Source organism: Mobula hypostoma, chromosome 9 (genome assembly GCF_963921235.1).
Source record: "Mobula hypostoma chromosome 9, sMobHyp1.1, whole genome shotgun sequence".
In the NCBI taxonomy this organism is placed as follows: Eukaryota; Metazoa; Chordata; class Chondrichthyes; order Myliobatiformes; family Myliobatidae; genus Mobula; species Mobula hypostoma.
In genome coordinates this window covers 90,748,201-90,771,370 of record NC_086105.1, presented here as the reverse complement: position 1 = coordinate 90,771,370, position 23,170 = coordinate 90,748,201, and the positions used below count along the sequence as shown (strand labels likewise).

Sequence of the window (23,170 nt, the reverse complement as noted above, 5' to 3'; positions counted from 1 at the left end):
TCAATTAAGTACAATTATAGTCTTTAAAAGATGTAGACATGTTGGTGGACAGGGAAGGTTAAAAGGGAAGTGGGCCAAATGCAGACTTCATGGGATTAGCTTGAATTGGCACCTCAGTTGGCATGGATAAGTCCAAGTTCAAATTTAATTGTCATTCAACCACACACGTGTATACAGCTAAACAATACAGGATTATTCCAGGATCAAAGTGCAAACCACAGCACATACAGTCACACGTAGCATACAGTAACACACAGCACACGGCACATACAGTCACAAAATAATATTAACACAAAGCACTGAGTGGCATAGCCTGAAGTTTGAAGGTGCATGGGATGTTGTCCTGGAGCCATGTTTCTGCAAGAACAAGCACGCAGCATTCCACACTGGGTCGGCCACAAAGCCAATCCCACTTGACTTCCAGGGAGAGAACACTGGAGAGCAGCACTAACAGGAGAGGTGACCTGCAGGGGCCACCCCCAACCCAGCATTTCACCGTCGCACCTCTGTTCTCTCCCACACTGCCTCCAGTGCCTCCTCCCCTGGGTAGATATACCAGGTAACGCCGTGGCTTGAAGGCCTGTTCCATGTAACAACTGAGGCCATGTGGGTCTCACCAATGCATTAATGAGCCACACTTGGAGCATTTTGTATTATCAATGTTCAACAGGGTCTTGCAATCACAAGTAAAATGCTTAGAACAATAATTTGCATTACTTGTTGGACCCGTAGAAGCCGCTGTGACCAAACGTGCCACCATCTTTGAGGCTGGACTAAAAGACATGCTTCTGTGCTGTATAACTAAATCACCCTTAGCCTGCTGACCTGCATTGAATCGACTTTCAACAGTAAACACAAAATAATCTGCAGATGCTGGGGTCAAAGCAACACTCACAACACGTTGGAGGAACTCAGCAGGTCGGGCAGCATCCGTGGAAACGATCAGTCAACGTTTCGGGCCGGAACCCTTCATCAGGACTGTAGGGGGAAGGGGCAGAGGCCCTATAAAGAAGGTGGGGGGAGGGTGGGAAGGAGAAGGCTGGTAGGTTCCAGGTGAAAAACCAGTAAGGGGAAAGATAAAGGGGTGGGTGAGGGGAAGCAGGGACGGGATAGGCAGGAAAGGTGAAGAAGGAATAGGGGAAAACACAATGGGTAGTAGAAGGAGGCGGAACCATGAGGGAGGTGATAGGCAGCTGGGGGAGGGGGCAGAGTGAAATAGGGATAGGGGAAGGGAGGTGGAGGGAATTACCGGAAGTTGGAGAATTCTATGTTCATACCAAGGGGCTGGAGACTACCTAGACAGTATATGAGGTGTTGTTCCTCCAACCTGAGTTTAGCCTCATCATGGCAGTAGAGGAGACCATGTATGGACATATCTGAATGAGAGTGGGAAGCAGAGTTGAAGTGGGTGGCTACTGGGAGATCCTGTCTGTTGTGGCGGACGGAGCAGAGGTGCTCGACGAAGCGGTCCCCCAATCTGCGTCGGGTTTCACCGATGTGGAGGTGGCCGCACTGGGAGCACCGGATGCAATAGATGACCCCAACAGAGTCACAAGTGAAGTGTTGCCTCACTTGGAAGGACTGTTTGGGGCCCTGAATGGTGGCAAAAGAGGAGGTGTAGGGACAGGTGTAGCACTTGCGCTTACAGGGATAAGTGCCGGGTGGGAGATCCGTGGGGAGGGACATGTGGATCAGGGAGGCGCAGAGGGACCGATCCCTGTGGAAAGTGGAGAGGGGTGGAGAGGGAAAGATGTGCTTAGTGGTGGGGTCCTGTTGAATGTGGCAGAAGTTGCAGAGGATAATGTGCTGGATCCAGAGGCTGGTGGGGTGGTAGGTGAGGACAAGGGGAACTCTGTCCCTGTTGTGGTGGCGGGACGATGGGGTGAGAGCCAAAGTGCGGGAAATGGAGGAGATGTGGGTGAGGGCATCATTGATGACAGCAGAAGGGAAACCACGATCCTTAAAGAAGGAGGACATTTGAGGTGTCCTGGAACGGAAAACCTCATCCTCGGAGCAGATGCGGCGGAGACGGAGGAACTGGGAATAGGGAATGGCATTTTTGCATGTGGCGGGGTGGGAAGAGGTATAGTCCAGGTAGATATGAGAGTCAGTGGACTTGTAGAAGATATCAGTGGACAGTCTGTCTCCAGAGATGGAGACCGAGAGATCGAGAAAGGGGAGAGAAGTGTCTGAGATAGACCAAGTGAATTTGAGGGCTGGGAGGAAGTTAGGAGTAAAGTTGATGAAATTGACGAGCTCAGCATGGGTGCAGGAAGCAGCACCAATGTAGTCATCAATGTACCAAAGAAAAAGTTGGGGAGCAGTACCAGAATAGGTTTGGAGTACAGACTGTTCCACATAACCAACGAAGAGGCAGACATAGCTAGGGCCCATGTGAGTTCCCATAGCTACACCCTTAGTCTGAAGAAAGTGGGAAGAGCCAAAAGAGAAGTTATTGAGTGTGAGAACCAGTTCCGCCGATCGGAGGAGGGTAGTGGTGGTGGGGAACTGGTGAGGTCTATTGTCCAGAAAGTAGCGGAGGGCTTTGAGGCCTTCTTGATGGGTTCCTCCAGCGTGCTGTGAGTGTGACTTTCAACAGTGCCTTCCCTTGTTTATAATTCCTTCCATGGTCCCACTCATCCATACTTGCACCAATCTTATCTTTCTATATAATATCCACACTCAACCAGTCCTGGTCCCCTGATAACCCTGAAATTTGACTGCTCTCCCACCAGCCATCCTGTCAACTATTACCAAGACTTTCAGGCCTGTGGTGCACTCCGTGAACGACACTGCCTCCTTTCCCTCGTGTAATATGCTTTATAGCCTGACAGGTTGTTGGGCAGGTCCTCGTAACAGAGTACCACTGAAATACTGATGTTCTAGTGTCATGCACTAAAAACAGAAATGCTGAGAACAGGTCAGGCAACATCTATGGAGAGACAGAGTTAAAATTTCAGTCCAGTGATCAGATTTGCAGCATTGCGGGCTTTGACAATTATATTACTTTTGTGAGCCAGTGGCTGGGGTACAAGAACTCAACAACAGAGCATAATGTCCAGCCAGTCCGTACTTGTTGATCAGGCAGGTGGGTCCTTAAATCCCACCTTCATATCTGCCCTGCAGTTTACAGTTCATTTGACAATAGTGCCTTTGTACATCTGAGCTGCGAAGGACAGAATATAAATGGCATGGTGGTACAGTCGCTGCCCTGCCTCAAAGTCCAATGACACAGGTTCAATTACTGAATAACTCAGGTACTGTACTCCCCGAGGATGAGTGGGCTCCCTCCTGCTGCTCCACGTTCTTCCTACATCCCCAGTCAGCAGACAAATTTGCTGCTGTGTGAAACAGAGTGGTAGAACCTGGAGGGAATTGATGGGAATGTGGAAATAAAATGGGATCAGTACAAATGAATGATTGGTCGGAGGTGTGGACATAATGGATGAACGTAAGAACATAAGAAATAGGAGCAGGAGTAGGCCATCTGGCCCATCGAACCTGCCCCACTATTCGATAAGATCATGACTGATCTGGCCACGGACCATCTCCACCTACCTGCCTTTTACCCATAACCCTTAAATCCCCTACCTACAACAGCAACGAGAGGGTCTGTTTCAATGTTGTATGACTCTTTGACTCTAAATAGACATTATAGCTGTTTTATTTGAGTGGCATCTGTGGTGTGGCAAATTCTTCCACCGCTGAGTTGGAAAGCCTTGGTTTTAACGCTCACTCCAGATTTGAAAACAAGTTGACTGTCCTGAAGCGGTAGAGGGGTATTGTCTCTCCGATGTAGGTGCCATAACTTAGATGAAAGGTTGAACCCTGCTCGTCTCTCCTCTCCCAGGGGATGTAAACAATCCCGTGACACCAGGTGCCCCAGGTTTTCTTGTCAATGTACAGTATATCTCTCAGTCACCATCCTCACCGACACAGGTTATCTCATTCCTGCCTGTGGGATCTTGCTGTGCAAAAGCTGCAGTTCCTTCATTCCCACAGTCACTACGGTTCAATGACAAACAAATACTAGGATAGCCAGCTTGAGAAACAGAACCCCGTTTTGGTGCAGCAAGTAATCTGCTGGAAGGACACTAAAGGCTGAACAGCATCTGTGGGAAGAAAGGAACTGTCGAAGTTTCAGATCAAAGTCCTGCATCAGGACTGGCAATGTTCTGGGTCAAAACCCTGCAGCAAGATTGTTTGTGGCACCTGATTCCAGCGTCTGAAATCTCTTGGGTCTTCATTTTTCGTGTGCTCTAATCAGGTGCTGCCTCAAGCCGCTCTGTCCACTCAGGTGATCCACAGCAGAAAAATGCTAAATTTCTGACAGTCCTCGAAGTAAACGATTGGCAGTATTCAATGTAAGACATGGTCCGTGCAGAGCACCGCATTTCCTTTCTCACCCAGTCCCCCACCCTGGAATCACTTTCCCTCAGGACACTCTCTGCCTTTTCCTCCTATACTGAGGCTGCTACAACCTTGGATTCTCCCCTGCAGTTAGTAACATGGCTGTTTCAACTTTGACCCTGCTGTTCACAGAAACTACACATTACTAAGACATAGAATGAATAATGTTATGATATGTGTAAATGACACAGGAAAAATGATAGTTATGCTCGAACATATTGTGCCTTCAAATGGTTGGTCTAATTTCATTAAAGGATATCAAAGTCATAAGCTGGCTGGTGGCGTAGTGGCATCAGTGCCGGACTTCGGAGCGAAGGCTCCCAAGTTCAAATCTAGCCGGCTCCCCAGGCACGCTTTCCATCCGTGCTGGGTTGAGGGTCGAGCTAGCAACTCGACCTCATAAAAAAGAAATTGCCTGCTACAGAAACATCAACAGCTAAAAGTTGATGGCCTATGCTCTCTTCTGAGTTTAAAAGGCAATTTCCTTCCTTCCTATATCAAAGTCATGCTCAAAGAGGACCACAACCTTATCATGTGTCAATGACCTGGTGAGCTAAGCTGGCTGGAGTCAGGGCTTTATGCTTTGGCTCCTTGCAGGGTCACCCATGTCAAACAGGTCAAAGGGTAGAGGCCAGACTAAGAGTGGTCCACTGATCCACCAGGTTCAGGGGTTCAGCTCAGGGCCAACAACCCTGACTGGTAGAACAACTTTGTTACAGAAATAGCAATGAAGAATCCTTCTGCATCTGAGTGTGATGGTACTGAGTCTCCAGCCAGGACTACATGACTGACAAGAGTGTAGCTACTAACATGATGAAGGAAGCCCTGAACACCACCAGAGAGGGAGGATCTTCATTGCTGCTGTAAATACCGGCCGTGTAAACGGGCAGAAAGGAAGTACATCAAAGTCAAAGCTGAGTTTACTATCATATGCACAGTACTGGTATGTACAGGTGCATTGGAAAACTTGCCTACTGCAGCATCACAGACACATAGCATCACAAGCAGCATTTACAAGAAAAACACAATTGTATATTATACACAATTTTTACAAGAAAATGCATTTTAGTGCAAGATGGTCAAGTGCCCACAGTGTTGCTGAACCACAGTGGTAAGAGTTTTGCCAGTTGGTTCAAGAACTGAATGTTTGAAGGAAGGTTCTTGAACCCAGTGGTGTGGGACTTCAGGGTTTTGTACCTCCTGCTGGATGGTATCTGTGAAAAGATGGCATTGCCTGGGTGGTGGGGATCTTTCAGGATAAATGTTGACTTCTAGAAGCAGCGCCTCCTGTACACACTATTAATGGTAGGGAGGGATGTGCCCTGATGTATTGGGCAGACTCCATTATTCTCTGCAGTTTCTTGAGTTCCTGGACATTCAAAATGCCGTACCAGACCGTGATGCAACCAGTCAGGATTCTTTCATCTGTAAAAATTTGTTAGAGTGTTCAATGACAAGCTGAATATCCTCACGTAGGGTCAACAGCCATCTAGCAAACATGTGCCATGAAGTGCGGAAAGGGCATCCTTTGCATCGAAGCTTGGTCTGGCCATTCACTGCAACAGAACCTCCCCCAGCCGTCTTGGACCCCACCATGCCGCTGGATCCGGGAGGGGATGTCAAGAGGGTGGGTCTGGACCTGTGCAACCCCCTACTCACCTAAAATCCACTCACGCACACGCTGTTCCTTTCTGAGGAGTGGGGTCCCACCCCACTAACTGACTGAAAGGAACCATCATCATCTGATGGGATGGATAGCCAGAGAGAGAGAGAGAATATCCTTAACCTCCTAAGAATTAAAGGTGTTGGAAGTTTCCTTTGGATTGCATCTGTGTGCCGGTCATCTGATTTGTTAACACCCAAGAATCTGCTGACTCTCGGTTTTGCTGCCGTTGAGAAATAGGTTTTTTTTTGTGGAACCACTGAACAAATACATTAACCAAGGCAAAACATTTCTTTAATGGGTATAATGTTCTCCTATGTCCACGCAATTGCTGACCTCTCTAGTGCAAGAACATTCAAGATTTTGATTTGGTGCTCGCATTGTTGATGTATAAAATTTCTTAACAGAAACAGAACTCAGAGCTTACAACACATTCACAGGTTCTTACCTGGAATAGAAAAGTACATGTCCCTCCACTGGCTCCTATTGTCTCCCAGCCAATGTCCCGAGTACTTGCCTTGACTTGGGAATGTTGATCGGGAAATGACAAATGGTCGTTTTTTACGGATTTTAATCAAAGCACTAGGACAAAGAGAAAGTAGCATTTTAGCAAATCAACACATTAGAAAATACTAACACTTATTCTTTTAAAAGCCCGGTCAACTTAGAACACAGAGAGGCAAGGATGTGAAGAAAGTTTCTGGCACATTGGCCTTTATGGGTCAGGGCAGTGAATACCAGAGTTTGGACATCATGTTACAGCTGTACAAGACATTGGTGAGACCATCGCTGGAGAACTGTGCAGAGTTTGGGTCACTATCAGAAAGGAAGGATATGATTAAGCGAGAGAAGGTATAGAAAGGATTCACAAAGGTGTTACTGGGACTGGAGTTATGAAGTGAGACGGAGAAGGATGAGATGGTTTTCCCTGGAGCAAAGGGAGTCTTGTGGAAGTTTATAAAGTCATGAGCCACATAGATAAGGTCGGTGGTCACAAACTTTGTCCCTAGAGTAGGGGAGTCTAAAACTAGAGTGCACAGATTTAAGATAAGAGGGGAAAGATTTAAAGGGCATCTGAGAGTCAATTTTTTCACATAGAAAGTGATGGGTAAATGGAATGAGCAACCTAAAGAAATGGTACGGCTGCATATAAATATATAAAACTAAAAAGAAATTTCGACAGGCAAATGGAAAGTAAAGGTTTAGAGGAATATGGGCCAAATGCAGTTCAGGCAAGCACCTTGATTTGCATGGACAAGTCAGGCAGAAGAGTTCTGTGACTCTATAACTCTGGTTTATATTATTTCTGATGGTTCTTTCCAGAACCCATATGAAAGTTCACACAAACTGACCTTGCTGAGGCCTTGGCCTCCATCAGCCCATACAGGCTATGTACATTATAGTGCGTAGATACCTTCTGCTTTACTGAGGCACAAATGCTTTTACTGCATAAGCTGCCACCCAGCACGCCTATGAGAAAACACAGCAGAGCATGTAACTTCAAAAGTACTGAGGCACAAACCCCTCCCTCCTCACACTGACTTTTACTATCACACCATCCCACCTCCACTCATCACTTACCACAATCCTGACCTTCTCCCATTCACCACAGATCCACCTCATCCCATCATCCTGCCTCTCTCCGCTAAACTTCTCCTTACTGGTGATCCTCCTCACTTTCCCCTCCACTACCGATCCTACCCCCTCCCCTTCTCATCCCTCATCACAATCCCTCCAGATGCCCTCCCCATTAATACCTTTTGACTCACTCCAGCCTCTCACAGTCCTCTGCTCTCACCAACTCTCCACACTCTTCCTCTCATAATTCTGCACGCTCTCATTCACAAGTCCCCTATCCTCCCCCATCCCATTTTCATTTTCCGCACCCCCTCATTAGTGATCCTCCCATATCAATGCTCTATCTTCACACTCAGCAGCGTTAATCCTCACTACTGAGCTTCTCTCCCCTCCCCAGTGACACGTCCAATGAGCACCCCATTAACTGACTCTCTCTTCCAATTGTGTTGCTGGTGCTCTCATCTACTGCTCTCCCCTTTGCTCATGGCACTCCCAGTTCCAAGGAGTAACAACTTCAGAATGGCAAGGAGCTATTAAACCAAGAGCATGATTCATAACAAACAGCTAGTCCCATACAATAGCTTCCATACTGTTTTCCTGTTTATCCTGCCTTCCTGTTTATCCTTTCTCTAGTTTATTTTTCCACTCCAGATATCCTCCTTTCCGATTTATCATCCCTGCCCAGATAGCCTTCATTCTGGTTTATTTTTTTCTGCCCCTATCTGACGGTGAAGGGTATCATTCCCACTGTAAGTCTCCAAGGCCTGACTCACTCTTCACCTGGGACATAGGGAGGGTTTTCGAGCTCGTTGGTCGGGCACCCGCTCTCAGATCCATCCACAAAGTTGGAAGGCTCGTTCATGTCCTAGAATGTTCCAGAAAGATGAATAAATAAAAATGCTACTGAGGTTAACCTCTGGAAAGTTTAAAGTGATAGATAGGAAGTTTTCATTAACTTGGCAGGCCCACTTGTGCTGTGCAAAGTCCTACTTTTCAATGTTAAAGGGTATAACAGCACTGGGAAGGACAGAAAGAGAGGCAGGCACTGTTTTATTTACAGAAGGCTGAGGGGAAATTGAATACAAGTACATAAAATGAGGTGCAGAACTACTGGACACTTTTCCTTTTGATGTAAGGGTTCAGGTAAAGAGATCCCAGGTATAAAATAAAGGGGAAGAGAATGAATGAGGAAATCTATAAATGCAATATGTGACTGGAATCCACAATACACTGTCTGCAGATGTAGTGGTACAGGAGGCAGGTTGCATCTTGGCCCTCAAGAGAGAACAGGACCAATATAGGGTACAGAAAAACTGGTGACGGATGGAAGTGGTGAGCTGCTATGGTACAGAACAAGAGGGGAACTATGGGCTTACTGGTCTCCATCTGGGCAATCTGCAGGCAATCTCAATAAATCCATAATAGAATAATAACCATAATAGAATCCATGGAAGTCCACACCAACTTGGGCATTCAAGCAGTGTACAAAAGACAGAAACTGTGCAAACACAAAAAGAAAGAGGTAATAATAATAATAAATAAATAAGCACAGGATATCAAGAACATGAGATGAAGAGTCCTTGATAGTTGTGGGAACATTTCAATGATGGGGCAAGTGAAGTTATATCCTTTGTTTCAAGAGCCTGATGTTTGAGGTGTACTAACTATTCCTGAACCTGGTGGTGTGAGTCCTGAGGCTCCATAACCTTATACCTGATGACAGCAGCAACAAGAGAGCATGTCTTTGGTGGTGGGGGTCCCTGCTTTCCTGTGACAATGTTTCGTGTAGATGTGCTCAATGGTGGAAGGGCTTTACCCATCATGGGCTGTGATGTATTCAATAATTTTTACAGGATTTTCCATTCAAGGGCATTGATGTTTCCATACCAGACTGCGATGCAAACAGTCGATATTCTCTCCACTACACATCTATAGAAGCTTGACAAAGTTTTAGATATGCCAAATCTTCACAAACTCCAAAGGAAGTAAAGGCGCTGAAGTGCTTTCTTCGAAATTGCACTTACATGAGAGAAACTGACAAATTAGGAGAACTATCACATGGATCTTAAACACTAGCAGGGATAGGTTTATGGAAATCAAATTATTTCCAGTTTGGAGGAAAGTAAATGCAGAGAAGACCATATATTAGAGGTCTTAAAGTTTCAGCTAAAAACTTCCCTCTATTTAACCTCCACAAACTGACAGAAACAGCTGGGACAGAAGAGAGGACCATGTGGGATTCAGCATCTGTGATCTGTGAAGCACTGCAGGCTGAGTTTTCGATCTTCAAAAACCAGTATGCTCATCTGACCTTTGGTACAGGAATAGTGACAATCCTGATGTCCGCAGGCCATTTGTACCTCAGACAAAGGAGAATCAGAGTTCAAGTTCGAAGTAAAATTTATTATCAGAGCACATATATATCACCACATACACCCCTGAGATTCTTTCTCCTATGAGCATACAGCCAATCTATAGAATAGTAACAGTAAACAGGATCAATGAAAGAGCAAGAGCATACAAGACAACACTGTGCAAATGCAAATATAAATCAATAGCAATAAATAATGAGAGAATGAAATAACAAGATCAACAGTCATTAAAGTGAGATCATTGGTTGTGGGAACATCACAATAAATGGGCAGGTGAGTGTAGTTATCCTCTTTTGTTCAAGAGCCTGATTGTTGAGGGGTAGGAACTGTTCTTGAACTTGGTGGTGCGAGTCCTGAAGCTCTTGTACCTTCTAACTAATGGCGAGTAAGGGTGAATAAGAAGCATTGAATGCAGATTGATGCATGATATTGTCCTGCATACTTTAACTGCCTCACATTGGGTGTCTCCACTAGTGACAACTGTGCCTTCAGGTTCTCTTTCCCTTTCTCACCCTCCTCTCCAGCTAAATTCTCTGCCTCGATGATTGTGCTTCCTTACCCTTGTCCTAATAGGTAGCTCAGCATCACATTTTTGTCTTGTTCTAGGCAATGTTTTCCAATATAGTAAGCTGCCATTTAAATATAAGCTGTAGATTACTGCTTGTGGTGCCCATTATTGCCAGAGCTGAGTCTGCTGGTCCTCATACCATACATACTAATCAGCACTGAATAAAACTAACAAGCATGAACCCTCTCCTGCCTTCCCCACTTCTTTTCCTTACATCAGAGACGTTGTGAACATGGTCCATTCACTATTGCCATAAAGTCAATGAACACAGGCCCTTCAGTCCATCAAGTCCATGCTGACCATCAACCATCCATTTATAACAATCCTAGCTCAATTCTTGTTCGGTGGAAATTTAGAATTCACTTCACAACAAAGAGCCTGGCTTCTGAGGGTCACTGGTGAATTTAAAGATAGGATCTTTGTTGGTTGACTGAATTCAGGGATATGGAGCAAAGGGGAGCTAATAGAATTCAGATACAGATCAGTTGTTAACAAATTAAAAGGCAGGACAAGTTCGAGGGACTAAATGGCCTTATCCTGGTCCTACAAATCATACTTACAATCCAGAGGCCATCAAAGGGCACAGCCTTGTGGAAGTACAGCAGGTTATCCAACCACCACTGGTGTGTGTCTGAATTTGTAAAGTCAGGGAATGCTGTCAATCCAGGCCAAACCTACATCCCATGAGAAAAAAAACAAAACAAAAACACTATTAAATCATTCAAGAGAAAGAAATACAGTCAGAATAAATTCAGCACAGCACAGTTGTCCTTCTCCAGGTCCCCTTCCTGCCAACTTGAACTAAAACTCGCATGTGAATCCCCTTGCCTCCATCGTAGTCACCCTAATCTAACACGGGAAAGGTGAAGCCGATAAGCAGAACATACCCTTTCCTGGGCAGTAATCTCTCGCCCATCCTCAGAGCCCAAACATTCCTGCCCATGTTGCTTTCTGAGATCGATTCACTTCACAAACACAAAAGGTTCTGCAGTTGCAGGAAACCTAGAGCACCACACATAAAATGCTGGAGGAACTCAGCAGATCACGTAGCATCCATGGAAATGAATAAACAGTCGATGTTTTCAACTGGGACCCTTCATCCTGACTGGAAAGGAAGGGGATTATGTCAGAATAGAAATGTGGTGGAGGGGAAGGAGGACTACCTAGAAGGTGATAGATGAAGTCAGGTGGGTGGGAAAGGTAAAGGGCTGGAAAAGAAGGAATCTGAGAGGAGAGAAGAGTGGACCATGGGAGGAAGGGAAGAAAGATGGACTCCATAACTCTATAGCTCCATAGCTAGGGTCCATGGCCAACACTTGAGTTTGTAGAAAGTGGGATGAGCTGAAGGAGAAATTGTTGAGGGTGAGGACCAGTTTGCCAGACAGAGGAGGGTGTCAGAGGGAGGGGAACTGGTGCAGTTCTGGTTTCCATACTTGAGGAAGGATATACTGGCTTTGGAGGCAGTGCAGAGGAGGTTCATCAGGTTGATTCCAGAGATGAAGGGGTTAATTTATAAGGAGAGATTGAGTCACCTGGGACTATACTCTGGAATTTAGAAGAATGAGAGGGGATCTTATAGAAGCATACAAAATTTTGAAAGGGATAGATAAGATAGAAGTAGGAAAGTGGTTTCCATTGGTAGGTGAGACTAGAACTAGGGAACATTGCCTCAAGATTCAGGGGAGAAGACTTAGGATGGAGATGAGGAGAAACTGTTTTTCCCAGAGAGTGGCAAATCTATGGAACTCTTTGCCCAGGGAAACAGTTGAGACTTCTTCACTAAATATATTTAAGATACAGTTAGATAGATTTTTACATAGCAGGGGAATTAAGGGTTATGGGGAAAAGGTAGGTAGATGGAACTGAGTTTATGGACAGATCAGCCATGATCTTATTGAATGGTGGGGCAGGCTTGATGGGCCAGATGGCCTACTCCTACCCCTATTTCTTATGTTCTTTTGTCAGGAAAGCAGTAGAAAGCTTGTAAGGACTTCTTGATGGGGGACGGAGGTGTATAGGGACTGGACATCCCTGTTGAAAATGAGGCAGTCAGGGCCAGAGAATTGAAAGTTGTTACGGAGATCAAGAGCATGTGAAATGTTGCGGATATAGGTTGGAAGGGATTGAACAAAGGGGCATAGAATGAAGTTCAGGTACATGGACACAAATTCAGTGGGGCAGGAGCAGGCAGAGACAATAGCCCTACCTGGACAGTCAAGTTGGTGAACTTTAGGTAAGCGGTAGAAGTGAGCAGTATGGGATAAGGGAACTATGAGTTTGGTGGCAGTAGATGGGAGACCTCCAGAGTTGATGAGGTCGGTGATGGTGTCAGAGACAAGGTTCTGATGGCCCTTAGTAGGATCCTTATCAGGGGGTAATTAAAAGGAGGTGTCTGAGAGTTGCCGCAGAAACAAAGTAGAGGTCAGTCTGCCACACTGTAACAGCACTTCCTTTGTCTGCAGGTTTGATGGCAAGGTTCGGATTGGTGCAGAGACAGCGGAATGCAGTGTGTTCAGCGTATAAGATTTGAGGAGAAGAGCGGAGTGCTGAAGTCGAGATAGTCGATGTCTCATTGGCAATTGGAAATGAAAAGATCCAGAACAGGTAGAGAACCAGAGCGGGGTGTCCAAGAAAAGGACAATTGGAGACGGGAGAAGGGATCATCAGTGCAGGGTTGCCTCCATTGCCAAAGAGGTGGGCTCAGAGATGGAGGCAACAGGAGAAGAGCTTGGCATTGTGGCGGGCACGGAATTCACTGAGGTGTAGGTGAAGGGTGACAAGAGCAAGGTCCTTGCTGAGGGCAGAACATTCTACTTCGGAGAGGGGAAGGTCAGAGGGGATGGTGAAGACTGGCAAGGATTAGAGGTGGGATCAGAGGGGGGAAGGAGAGTTAGCGGCGACAGAGGAGGTGGGAGAGTTGGGGTGTTCAGGGAAGGAAGATGGAAGGTCTGAGGACCCAAGAGGTGATGGGGAGCCTGAGTGAATGTGAAGCAAGCCCTTTGTCTGAATCCAGAAGATACGTTGACTGAATCATCTGTTTTACTTCCTACCTCGACACAGTCTTTGAACTCAAGTGTACACTGGCAGGCGAAATGCAAGAACCAATCGGATACACTGAATTCAGCCATACGTACAGGCTCGATATGGGAACCAATCGGATACAGTGAATTCAACGATACTTACAGGCTTGATATGGGAACCAATCGGATACACTGAATTCAGCGATACGTACAGGCTCAATATGGGAACAAGTGCACACCAAATGCAAGAACCAATCGGATACATTGAATTCAGCGACACTTACAGGCTCGATATGGGAACCAATCGGATACACTGAATTCAGCGATACGTACAGGCTCGATATGGGAACCAATCAAATACACTGAATTCAGCGATACGTACAGGCTCGATATGGGAACCAATCAGATACACTGAATTCAGCGATACGTACAGGCTCGATATGGGAACCAATCAAATACACTGAATTCAGCGATACGTACAGGCTCGATATGGGAACCAATCAGATACACTGAATTCAGCGATACGTACAGGCTCGATATGGGAACAAGTGCACACCAAATGCAAGAACCAATCGGATGCATTGAATTCAGCGACACTTACAGGCTCAATATGGGAACCAATCAGATACACTGAATTCAGTGATACTTAAAGGCTCGATATGGGAACCAATCGGATACACTGAATTCAGCGATACATACAGGCTCGATATGGGAACCAATTGGATACACTGAATTCAGCGATACGTACAGGCTCGATATGGGAACAAGTGCACTGAATTCACCGATATGTAAAGGCTCGATATGGGAACAAGCGCACTGAATTCAGCAATGCGTACAGACTCGATATGGGAACAAGTACACTGAATTCAGCGATATGTAAAGGCTCGATATGGGAACAAGTGCACTGAATTCAGCAATGCGTACAGACTCGATATGGAAACAAGTGCCAGCTAACCTCTCAGGACAGTCACTCCCAGAGTTCACAAACTACCCCTGCACGGTTACCCTACTGAATCTGCTGCACGTTCCTTACCTTTCCAATCAGAGGACTTCCAGATGCATTGGAGATGAAGACTCCCCGTTTCAGGCCTTCGTCATATGGCCAATAGGAACCTGGTGGTTGGATGCTGCTGATTCCTGGGTCCTGCAAAGAGAACAGGCAAACTTAGCATCTTGAGAAGGGGCAAGAACATGACATCCGGAGTGTGCAGATGGATTCTGGCTTATCAATTACAGGTGTCCCCCGCTTTTCGAACATTCGCTTTACGAAACCTCACTGCTACGAAAGACCTACATTAGTACCCTGTTTTCACTGTTACGAAGAAAGGCAGCACGCGCCCCGAGCAGCCGCTCTCCCCCGGATTCCTAACGGCATTGTTTAAACACGTTGCACTGAGCAGCCATTAGCAAGATGAGTTCTAAGGTGTTGGAAAAGCCTGAAAGAACTCATAAGGGTGTTACACTTTGCGTAAAACTAGACCTAATTAAGCCTTTCGATCGTGGTGAACGAAGCAAGGACAAAGTGAGTTTGGCTTGTGGAAGCTGACGAAGATGATGTGAAGAGGTTTTGACATCCCATGACCAAGAACTGATAGATGAAGAGCTGATGAAATTGGAAGAGGAAAGGATAACAATCGAAACCGAATGCAGTAGCGAAAGTGGAGCAACTGCGTGAGATTTTCGCTGCAATGATAAAGTACGACTTTAATTTTGAAAGGGTACGTAGGTTTAGAGGATATTTGCAGGATGGTTTGATTGGTTACAAAGAACTGTATGATAGAAAAATGCACGAGGCTCAGCAGTCAAGCAAGCCTTCCACATCAGCCACAGCAGACGACGAACCTCGACTTTCGACATCGAGTCGGGCAGTCATAGGAGAAGATGAGCTGCCTGCCCTGATCGACGATGAGATGACACCCCCGTGTCCCACCACCCCAACCCCCGGGCCCCGGACAGATACGGTACCGATTCGTGGAGAATGCAGCGGTAGCCAGGAGGCACATGGCACATCTTTAAGAAAAAAGCCGAAATAAACATGCTAATTAATTAGGTGCCACCTACCACATAATTGTCAGCCTGGATCAGAGGCGATGCAATCGGCAATCCCCTCTGATCTGCGCCGATATTTACGTGCCGGACAGCATCTAATTAATTAGCATGTTTATTTCGGCTTTTTTCTTAAAGATGTGCTGTGTGCCTCATGGCTACCGCTGCATTCTCTGCAGCAATGTATCGGGTCGGTGGTGCAGAGGGTGGTGGCTACTGCACCACCCCAACCTGCGACGACTCAGTCTAACCCACCATCATCAGTGTGCTCGGCGCTGTCTTCCCAATTCCATTAAGTGATACTACACTGAACATACATTATTTCTACTTTATATGGGCTGTGTATTTTTACGTGTTATTTCGTAGATTTGGCAGCTTCATAATTTAATGGTTACTGGAGAGAGTGTTTTTGCCGAGAGTGCTTGCGTGAGATTTTCTGCCGAGTGTGCTTGCGTGAGATTTTCGCTACGGAGATCTGTGCAGGCAATCGTTGTAGAGAAGTATTTCTACTTTATATAAGCTGTGTATTATCATATCATTCCTGCTTTTACTATATGTTACTGTTATTTTAGGTTGCATGTGTTATTTGGCATGATTTGGTAGGTTATTTTTGGGTCTGTGAACGCTCACAAAATTTTCCCATATAAATAAATGGTAATTGCTTCTTTGCTTTACGCCATTCCGGCTTACAAACGTTTCATAGGAACGCTCTACCTTCAGATGGCGGGGGAAACCTGTACTTGAGAGTGCTGCACTCGTCTGCGTTGCACGTCTGTATTGGGTCAGTAATATACTTGGGGTTCAGGACTTGAGATCAAAACTGGATGGCATATTGGTACAGCTGCATCATAGCTCCAGGGACTAGTTTGATCCTGACCTTCAGTGCTGTCCACATGAAGTTTGCAAGTTCCCTTGAGAGATTGGAGAGGGTACAACGGAGGTTCGGGAGAATGATTTTGGGATTGAAAGGCTTACCATATGGGGAGTGTTTGATGGCTTTGGGCCTCTACTCATTGGAATTCAGGAGAATGAGAGGGATCTCATTGAAAACTATCAAATATTGAAAGGCCTTGATAGAGTAGATTTAGAGAAGATGTTTCCTATAGTGGGGGAGTCTAAGACCAGAGGACACAACCTCAGAATACAAGGACATCCATTTAGAACGGAGATGAGGAGGGATTTCTTTAGCCAGAGATTGGTAAATCTGTGGAATTCATTGCACAGGAGGCTGTGGAGGCCAAGTCATTGAGTATAATTAAGGCAGAGGTTAATTGATCAGTCAGGGCATGAAGGGATGTGGGGAGAAAGCAAGAGATTGGGGCTGAGAGGGAATTGGATCAGCCATGATGAAATGGCGGAGCAGAGTTGATGGGCCAAATGGCCTAAATCTACTCCTATATCTAATGGTCTTATGACTGCGTCCATTTCCCTTGGATGCTCTTGCTTTCTCTCATCTCCCACTCCTGTGCTGAAGGCTAATTTTACTGCTGTAAATGGCTCCTTCGTGTAAGTAAATGATAAAAGAACCAAAGAGGCTGCAGGGAAGTAAAGACAGAATGAATGGGACTGATGGGATTGCTCCCCTGAGAGCCAGTAAAGACCAAATGGACAGAATGGCCTCTTTGTGTAACACTAAGTGTAAAATGACCGACTGACCCAGAGCTGGCTTGAGCTACATTTTTAAATGATGCCATCAAGCAGGCATGTTGCAACATGGCTCTGATCATATGATCACGGCTTGTTGCATGTGGGATCGGGGCTTAGTTAGGCAGGTCACTGGAGTCCCAGGCCAATTCTTCCTCTGCCTGAACCCTGGGGGAATGCAGCCGAACCGCTGCCCCAACTAACACCACCTAACATGAAGCTTGGACTTCCCAGTTCTGAGCTGCAATGTGCAATGAAACCACATTTCCCTCTACCACAGTGCAGCAGTTGAGGCCAACACTGACTTGCCAAGATATTTATACACCTGCCTCTTACCATACCCCAATTTTGGCCTTGTTAGTACTTGTGTGATGAATGGTGCTGTAGAATGTTACTTTAATTCACTCCTGGGACATGAGGAGAGCAGCCTGGTGCTTATTGCCCATTCCTGGCTAGCCAAAAGTTAGCCACCATTCTGAACTATATGGAAATACTGTTCTTCAAGTACTTTGAACCAGCAACCAGAAAAAGTAGCAGGTATTTTTCCACTTCCTGGGGGCGCTTTATTGGGAATGTTCTCAGTGTTCCAAGGCACCTGCTCCTTCAAGTCTTCTGGGGGATGGCGCATGAGGGTTTGGGAGGTGCTGTCATTTCTGGCAAGTTGTTCTGCCTCTGCTGTGGCTAGTACACACTCCACCAGAAGTGTAAGAGCGGTTACATCAGGTTTCGAGCAAGCTGACTGCTTTGTCACTGCTGGTGCCTGGGCTCAATATATCAGGGCCAATAGCAGTATCGATGCTCCAACTGTGATCAATCAAAGAGACAAAAGGAACGACATTACTCAAGATGAGCTGGCTAAGAGGGGAGATCGTTGACAGTGTAGCAATTGATACTCATAGTCTAATAATCCAGATACTAGTTCAAATCTGACACAACATCAACAGGATTTAAACCCAGATCATATAATAACCAGAAATTATGAAGCAGCCAGTCTCAGCAGTGATGACCGTGAGATCACTGGATTATCATAAAACCTATCTGCTAACATGCCCTTCAGTGAATGAAACCTGCCAACGTTTTACCCAAAGTCTGGCCAAAATGCAACTTAACATCTGCAATAACACTGAATCCTAACTACCATCTGAAATGACCTTGAATGGCATTCAGCTGTCGGTAAATAAAGTAGGTTAAGGGAAAAACAGACCAGTGAATACATATAGACCAAAGTGACAAATTCTGACAAGGCATAGTTAATCCCAGCCCAAGCCACCCCTGTATAACCTTCATGACCAATGTCTCAGAACTGTTGTGTAAATAATAGGAACTGTCCCACCAAAGAGACAAGCCTGACAAAGTTGAACTCATGGAATTAAATCTTATAACCAAGTGCCAGGCACTTCCTTCACAGTCTCTGGATACATCCAACCATACCAGGATGATAGGCCCACCAGACAGCAGCAAAGAGGGAAGGGGGAGAACGATCCTGAACTCACAAGGACGACTCCATGAACATCAGCCACCATCTCTCATACAGTCATGGAACTCACTTCTTCAGATCTTCCCTCCACAGCTATCAAGGTTGTACTGGCATTTGAGAAGCTGAATTATAGCGAAAGGTTGAAAGGTTAATTTGGTAGGCTGCAATCATCGCAAGGATGACTGAGGTGGTGCACGGGTTAAAAAGAGTTCGGGGCCTTTCAGGACTTTTCAGCAAGCTGCAATCATCACGAGCAGTCACTTGTACGGTTTAAACGATGCAATATTTAAAAAGAGCTCGGGACCTTTCAGGACTTTTCAGCAGGCTGCAATCATGACAATCTATTAGGCACTCAGCAAAGGCCAATAAAAAGAGTCGAGTTGTAAGCAAAGTGGCAGTGTAGGAGCAGCCACTGTTGGTGAGGACAGTGTTAGAGTGGTCAGGTTTAGGCAAGAACAGGCAAAGGCTCTAAGTAAGTTTAGTGTGGTGAGAATGGATCCTAATTTAGTGGTATGTTCTTCGTGTGAGATGTGGTAACACTAGGAGACCTCCAGACTCCCTGAAAAGTACATCCACATGAAATGCATCGAGCCGCAGCTACTTGGAGACCATGTTAAGTAACTGGAGCTGCAGCTGGACGACCTTCAGATCACATGGAAGGATGAGGAGGTGATAGATAGAGCTACAGGGAAATAGTCACCCCGAGGTTGTGGGGGGCAGGCACCCAGGTGACTGTCAGGAGAGGGAAAGGGAAGAGGCAGCCAATGCAGAGTAACCCTCAATAATGAGTGTACTGCTTTGGATATTGTTGGGAGAGATGACCTATCGGGGGAAGCCCCAGCAATTGCGTCTCTGGCATTTAGTCTGGTTCTGCAGCTCAGAAGGGAAGGGGGAGAAAAGGAGTGCAGTAATGAAGGGGCATTCCATAGTCTGAGGAGCAGATAGGAGATTCCGTAGACTTGAAGGAGACACCCGTAAGATACTTCCATAGCCTTCTGTCCTCTTCTATCAGACTCCCCCTTCTCCAGTCCTGTATCTCTTTTACCAATCAACTTCCCAGCTCTGTACTTCATCTCTCCCCCTCCTCCCCCGCCTTGTGTTTCTCTCTCCCCTTCTCCACTTTTTAAATCTACTCTTCATCTTTTTTCCTCCAGTCCTGCCGAAGGGTCTCGGCCCGAGACGTTAACTGTACTTTTTTCCATAGATGCTGTCTGACCTGCTGAGTTCCTCCAGCATTTTGTGTATGTTGCTTAGATTTCCAGCATCTGCAGATTTTCTCTTGCTTGTGACCCGGATAGTATGTTGCCCCCAAGGTGCTAGGGTCAAGGATGTCTTGGATTGGGTCTGTAGCACTCTAAAGGGGAGGGCGAACAGATGAAATTCACGGTACTTATTGGTACCAAAGACATAGGTAGGAAAATGGAGGAGGTCCTGAAGAAAGAATATAGGGTGTTAGGTAGAAAGCTGAAAAGCAGAGTTCCAGGGTAGTAATCTCTAGATTGCTGCCTGTGGAATGTGCCAGTGAGCGTAAGAATAGGATGATTTGGCAGATGAATGCATGAGTGAGAATTTGGCGCAGGGGTCAGGGTTTCAGATTTATGGATTATTGGGAAGGTATGACCTGTACAAAAAGGATGGGTTACACTTGAATCCCAGAGGGACCAATACAGCTTTAGGAGAGGGTTTAAACAAAGTTGGCAGGGGGATGGGAACTGGAATGATAGGGCTAAGAATGGTGCAGTTGGTATACAAGTAAGCACTGTGTCTAGAGAAACTGAGAGGACAAACAGGCAGATGATAGAGCAAAATTGCAGTCTGTGGGATGGGTTCAAGAGTAACAGTGGTGCAAAATCGAAAAGGGTGATGAGTACAGGGATGAAGGTTTTATATTTGAGTGCATACAGTATACAGAAAAGGGCAGATGATCTTGTAGCTCAGTTAGAGATTGGTAGGTACAACATTGTGGGCATCACATTGTGACTAAAATAAAATCACAGCTGGGAGCTTAACATCAAAGGGTATACATTGTATTGAAAGTACAGGTAGATAGACAGAGGTGGTGGGATGGCTCATTTGGTAAAAAAATAAAAATCAAATTATTACAAAGAGGTGACATAGGATCGGAAGATGTAGAATCCCTGTGGGTAGAGAAACTGCATAGGTAAAGAAGACACTGATGGGAATTATATACAGGCCTCTGAACAGTAGCCAGGATGTGGTTTACAAACTACAACGGGAGATAGAAGAGACAGATAAGAAGGGCAATGCTACGATAGTCATGGGAGATTTCAATATTCAGGTAGATTGGGAAAATCAGGTTAAGTGCTGGTCCCAAGAGAGGGAATTTGTAGAATTGTCTTTTTAGATCAGTTTGTGGTTGAGCTCACAAAAGGAAAGGCAATTTTGGATTGGGTGTTGTGCACTGAACCGGATTTGATGAGGGAGACAGTGATCATAATATGATAGAATTCACCCTGCAGTTTGAGAGAGAGAAGATAAAGTCAGAGGTATCAGTATTATAGTGGAGTAAAGGGAATAACAGAGGCATGAGAGAAGCTGGCCAAAGTTGATTAGAAGGGGACACTAGCACGGATTATGGCAGAACAGCAGTGACTGGAGTTTCTGGGAGCAAACTGTAAGTCACATTCCAAAGATGAAGAAGTGTTCTAAAGGGAGAATGAGGCAACCATGGCTGACAAGGGAAGTCAAAGACAACATAAAAGCAAAACAAAGGGCATATAATTTAGCAAAAATTAGTGGGAAGTTAAGAGAACTGGGAAGCCTTTAAAAACCAATGGAAGGTAACTAAAAAAAGCCATAAGCAGAGAAAAGATGAAATATGAAGGTAAGCTGACCAATAAAAGAATATAAAAAAAGGATATCAATTTCTTTCAGATTTGTATAAAGTGTAAAAGAGAGGCGAGAGTAGATATAGATCTGCTGGTAAAGGGGAACAAACTGAATAAGTATTTTGCATCAGTCTTCAAAGTGGAAGACACTTGCAGTTTGAGAGTGTCATGGGGCAGAAACAAGTGTAGTTACTATTACTAAGAGGAGGGTGCTTCAGAAGCTGGACCAAATGGACTACAGACCAGGGTTCTGAAAGAGGTAGCTGAAGAGACTGTATAGGCATTAGTGATGATGTTTCAAGAATCACTAGATTCTGAAATGCTTCTGGAGGACTGGAAAATTGCAAATGTCACTACGTTCTTCAGGAAGGACGAAGGCAGTGAAAAAGGAAATTATAGGCCAGTCAACCTGACTTCAATAGTTGGATAGATGGTGGAGGCCATTATTAAGGATGAGGTTTCTGGGTACTTGGAGGCACAAGAAAAGAAAGGCCAAAGTCAGCACTGTTCCCTTCAGGGGAAATACTGCTTAACTAATATGTTGGAATTCCTTGAGGAAATAACAAGCAGAACAGGCGAAGATGAGTTAATGCATGTTGTTTACTTGGGTTTTCAGAAGGCCTTGGATAAGGTGCCACATATGAAGCTGTTTAACACTATAAGAGCCCACGGTATTGCAGGAAAGTTACTAGCATGGATAGAAGATTGGCTGACTGGCAATAGGTAAAGAGTGGGAATATAGGGGCCTTTCTGATTGGCTGCTGGTGACTACTGGTGTTCCACAGAGGTTAGTATTGGGATCTCTTCTTTTTACGTTGTATGTCAATAATTTGGATGGGAGAATTGATGGTTTTATTGCCAAGATCGCAGAAAATACAAAGATAGGTGGAGGAGCAGGTTGTGTTGAGGAAGCAGAGAGCCTGCAGAAGGACTTAGATTGGAAGAATGGGCAAAGAAGTGGCAAATGGAATATAGATTAGGTCATGCACTTTGGTAGAATAAAGGCTTAGATAATTTTCTAAGTGGAGAAACTACAAAAATCAGAGTTGCAAAGGGATTTGAGAGTCCTTGTGCGGGATTCCCTAAAGGTTAAATTGCAGGTTGATCCGATGGTAAAGAAGGTAAGTGCAATGTTCGCATTTGTTTCAAGAGGACGAGAATATTAAAGCAGGATGTAATGCTGAGGCTTTAGAAGGCATTGGTCAGACCACACTTGGGAGTAGTGTGAGCAGTTTTGGGCCACTTGACGAGAATGATTCCAGGAATAAAAGGGTTAATGTATGAGGAGTGTTTGATGGCTCCGGGCCTGTACTAATTGGAGTTTAGAAGAAAGAGGGGAGATCTCATTGAAACTTATCAAAGACTGAAAGCCTAAATAGAGTGGATGTGGAAAGGATGTTTCCTACAGTGGAGGAGTCTAGGACCTGATGGCACAACCTCAGAACAGAGTGACATCCACTCAGAACAGAGATGAGGGGGAACTTCTTTAGTCAGAGTGAAATCTGTGAAATTAAATGCCACAGATGGCTGTGAAGCAAAGTCA

The 23,170-nt window shown here is 45.4% G+C and overlaps 1 protein-coding gene across 2 annotated transcripts in view; it reads right to left on the bottom strand.

Annotated features, from left to right (window-relative positions):
* Window positions 1-23,170, bottom strand: part of gaa2 (alpha glucosidase 2) — a 91,665-nt gene that overhangs the window by 20,316 nt on the left and 48,179 nt on the right. For both annotated transcript variants that reach the window (XM_063058655.1, XM_063058654.1), the window contains exons 9-13: window positions 14,645-14,755; window positions 11,152-11,265; window positions 8,432-8,516; window positions 7,426-7,543; window positions 6,522-6,655 (exon numbers count right to left, since the gene is read on the bottom strand). In XM_063058655.1, the coding sequence (XP_062914725.1) occupies window positions 6,522-6,655; window positions 7,426-7,543; window positions 8,432-8,516; window positions 11,152-11,265; window positions 14,645-14,755 (562 nt within the window). The remainder of the gene's footprint in view (window positions 1-6,521; window positions 6,656-7,425; window positions 7,544-8,431; window positions 8,517-11,151; window positions 11,266-14,644; window positions 14,756-23,170) is intronic.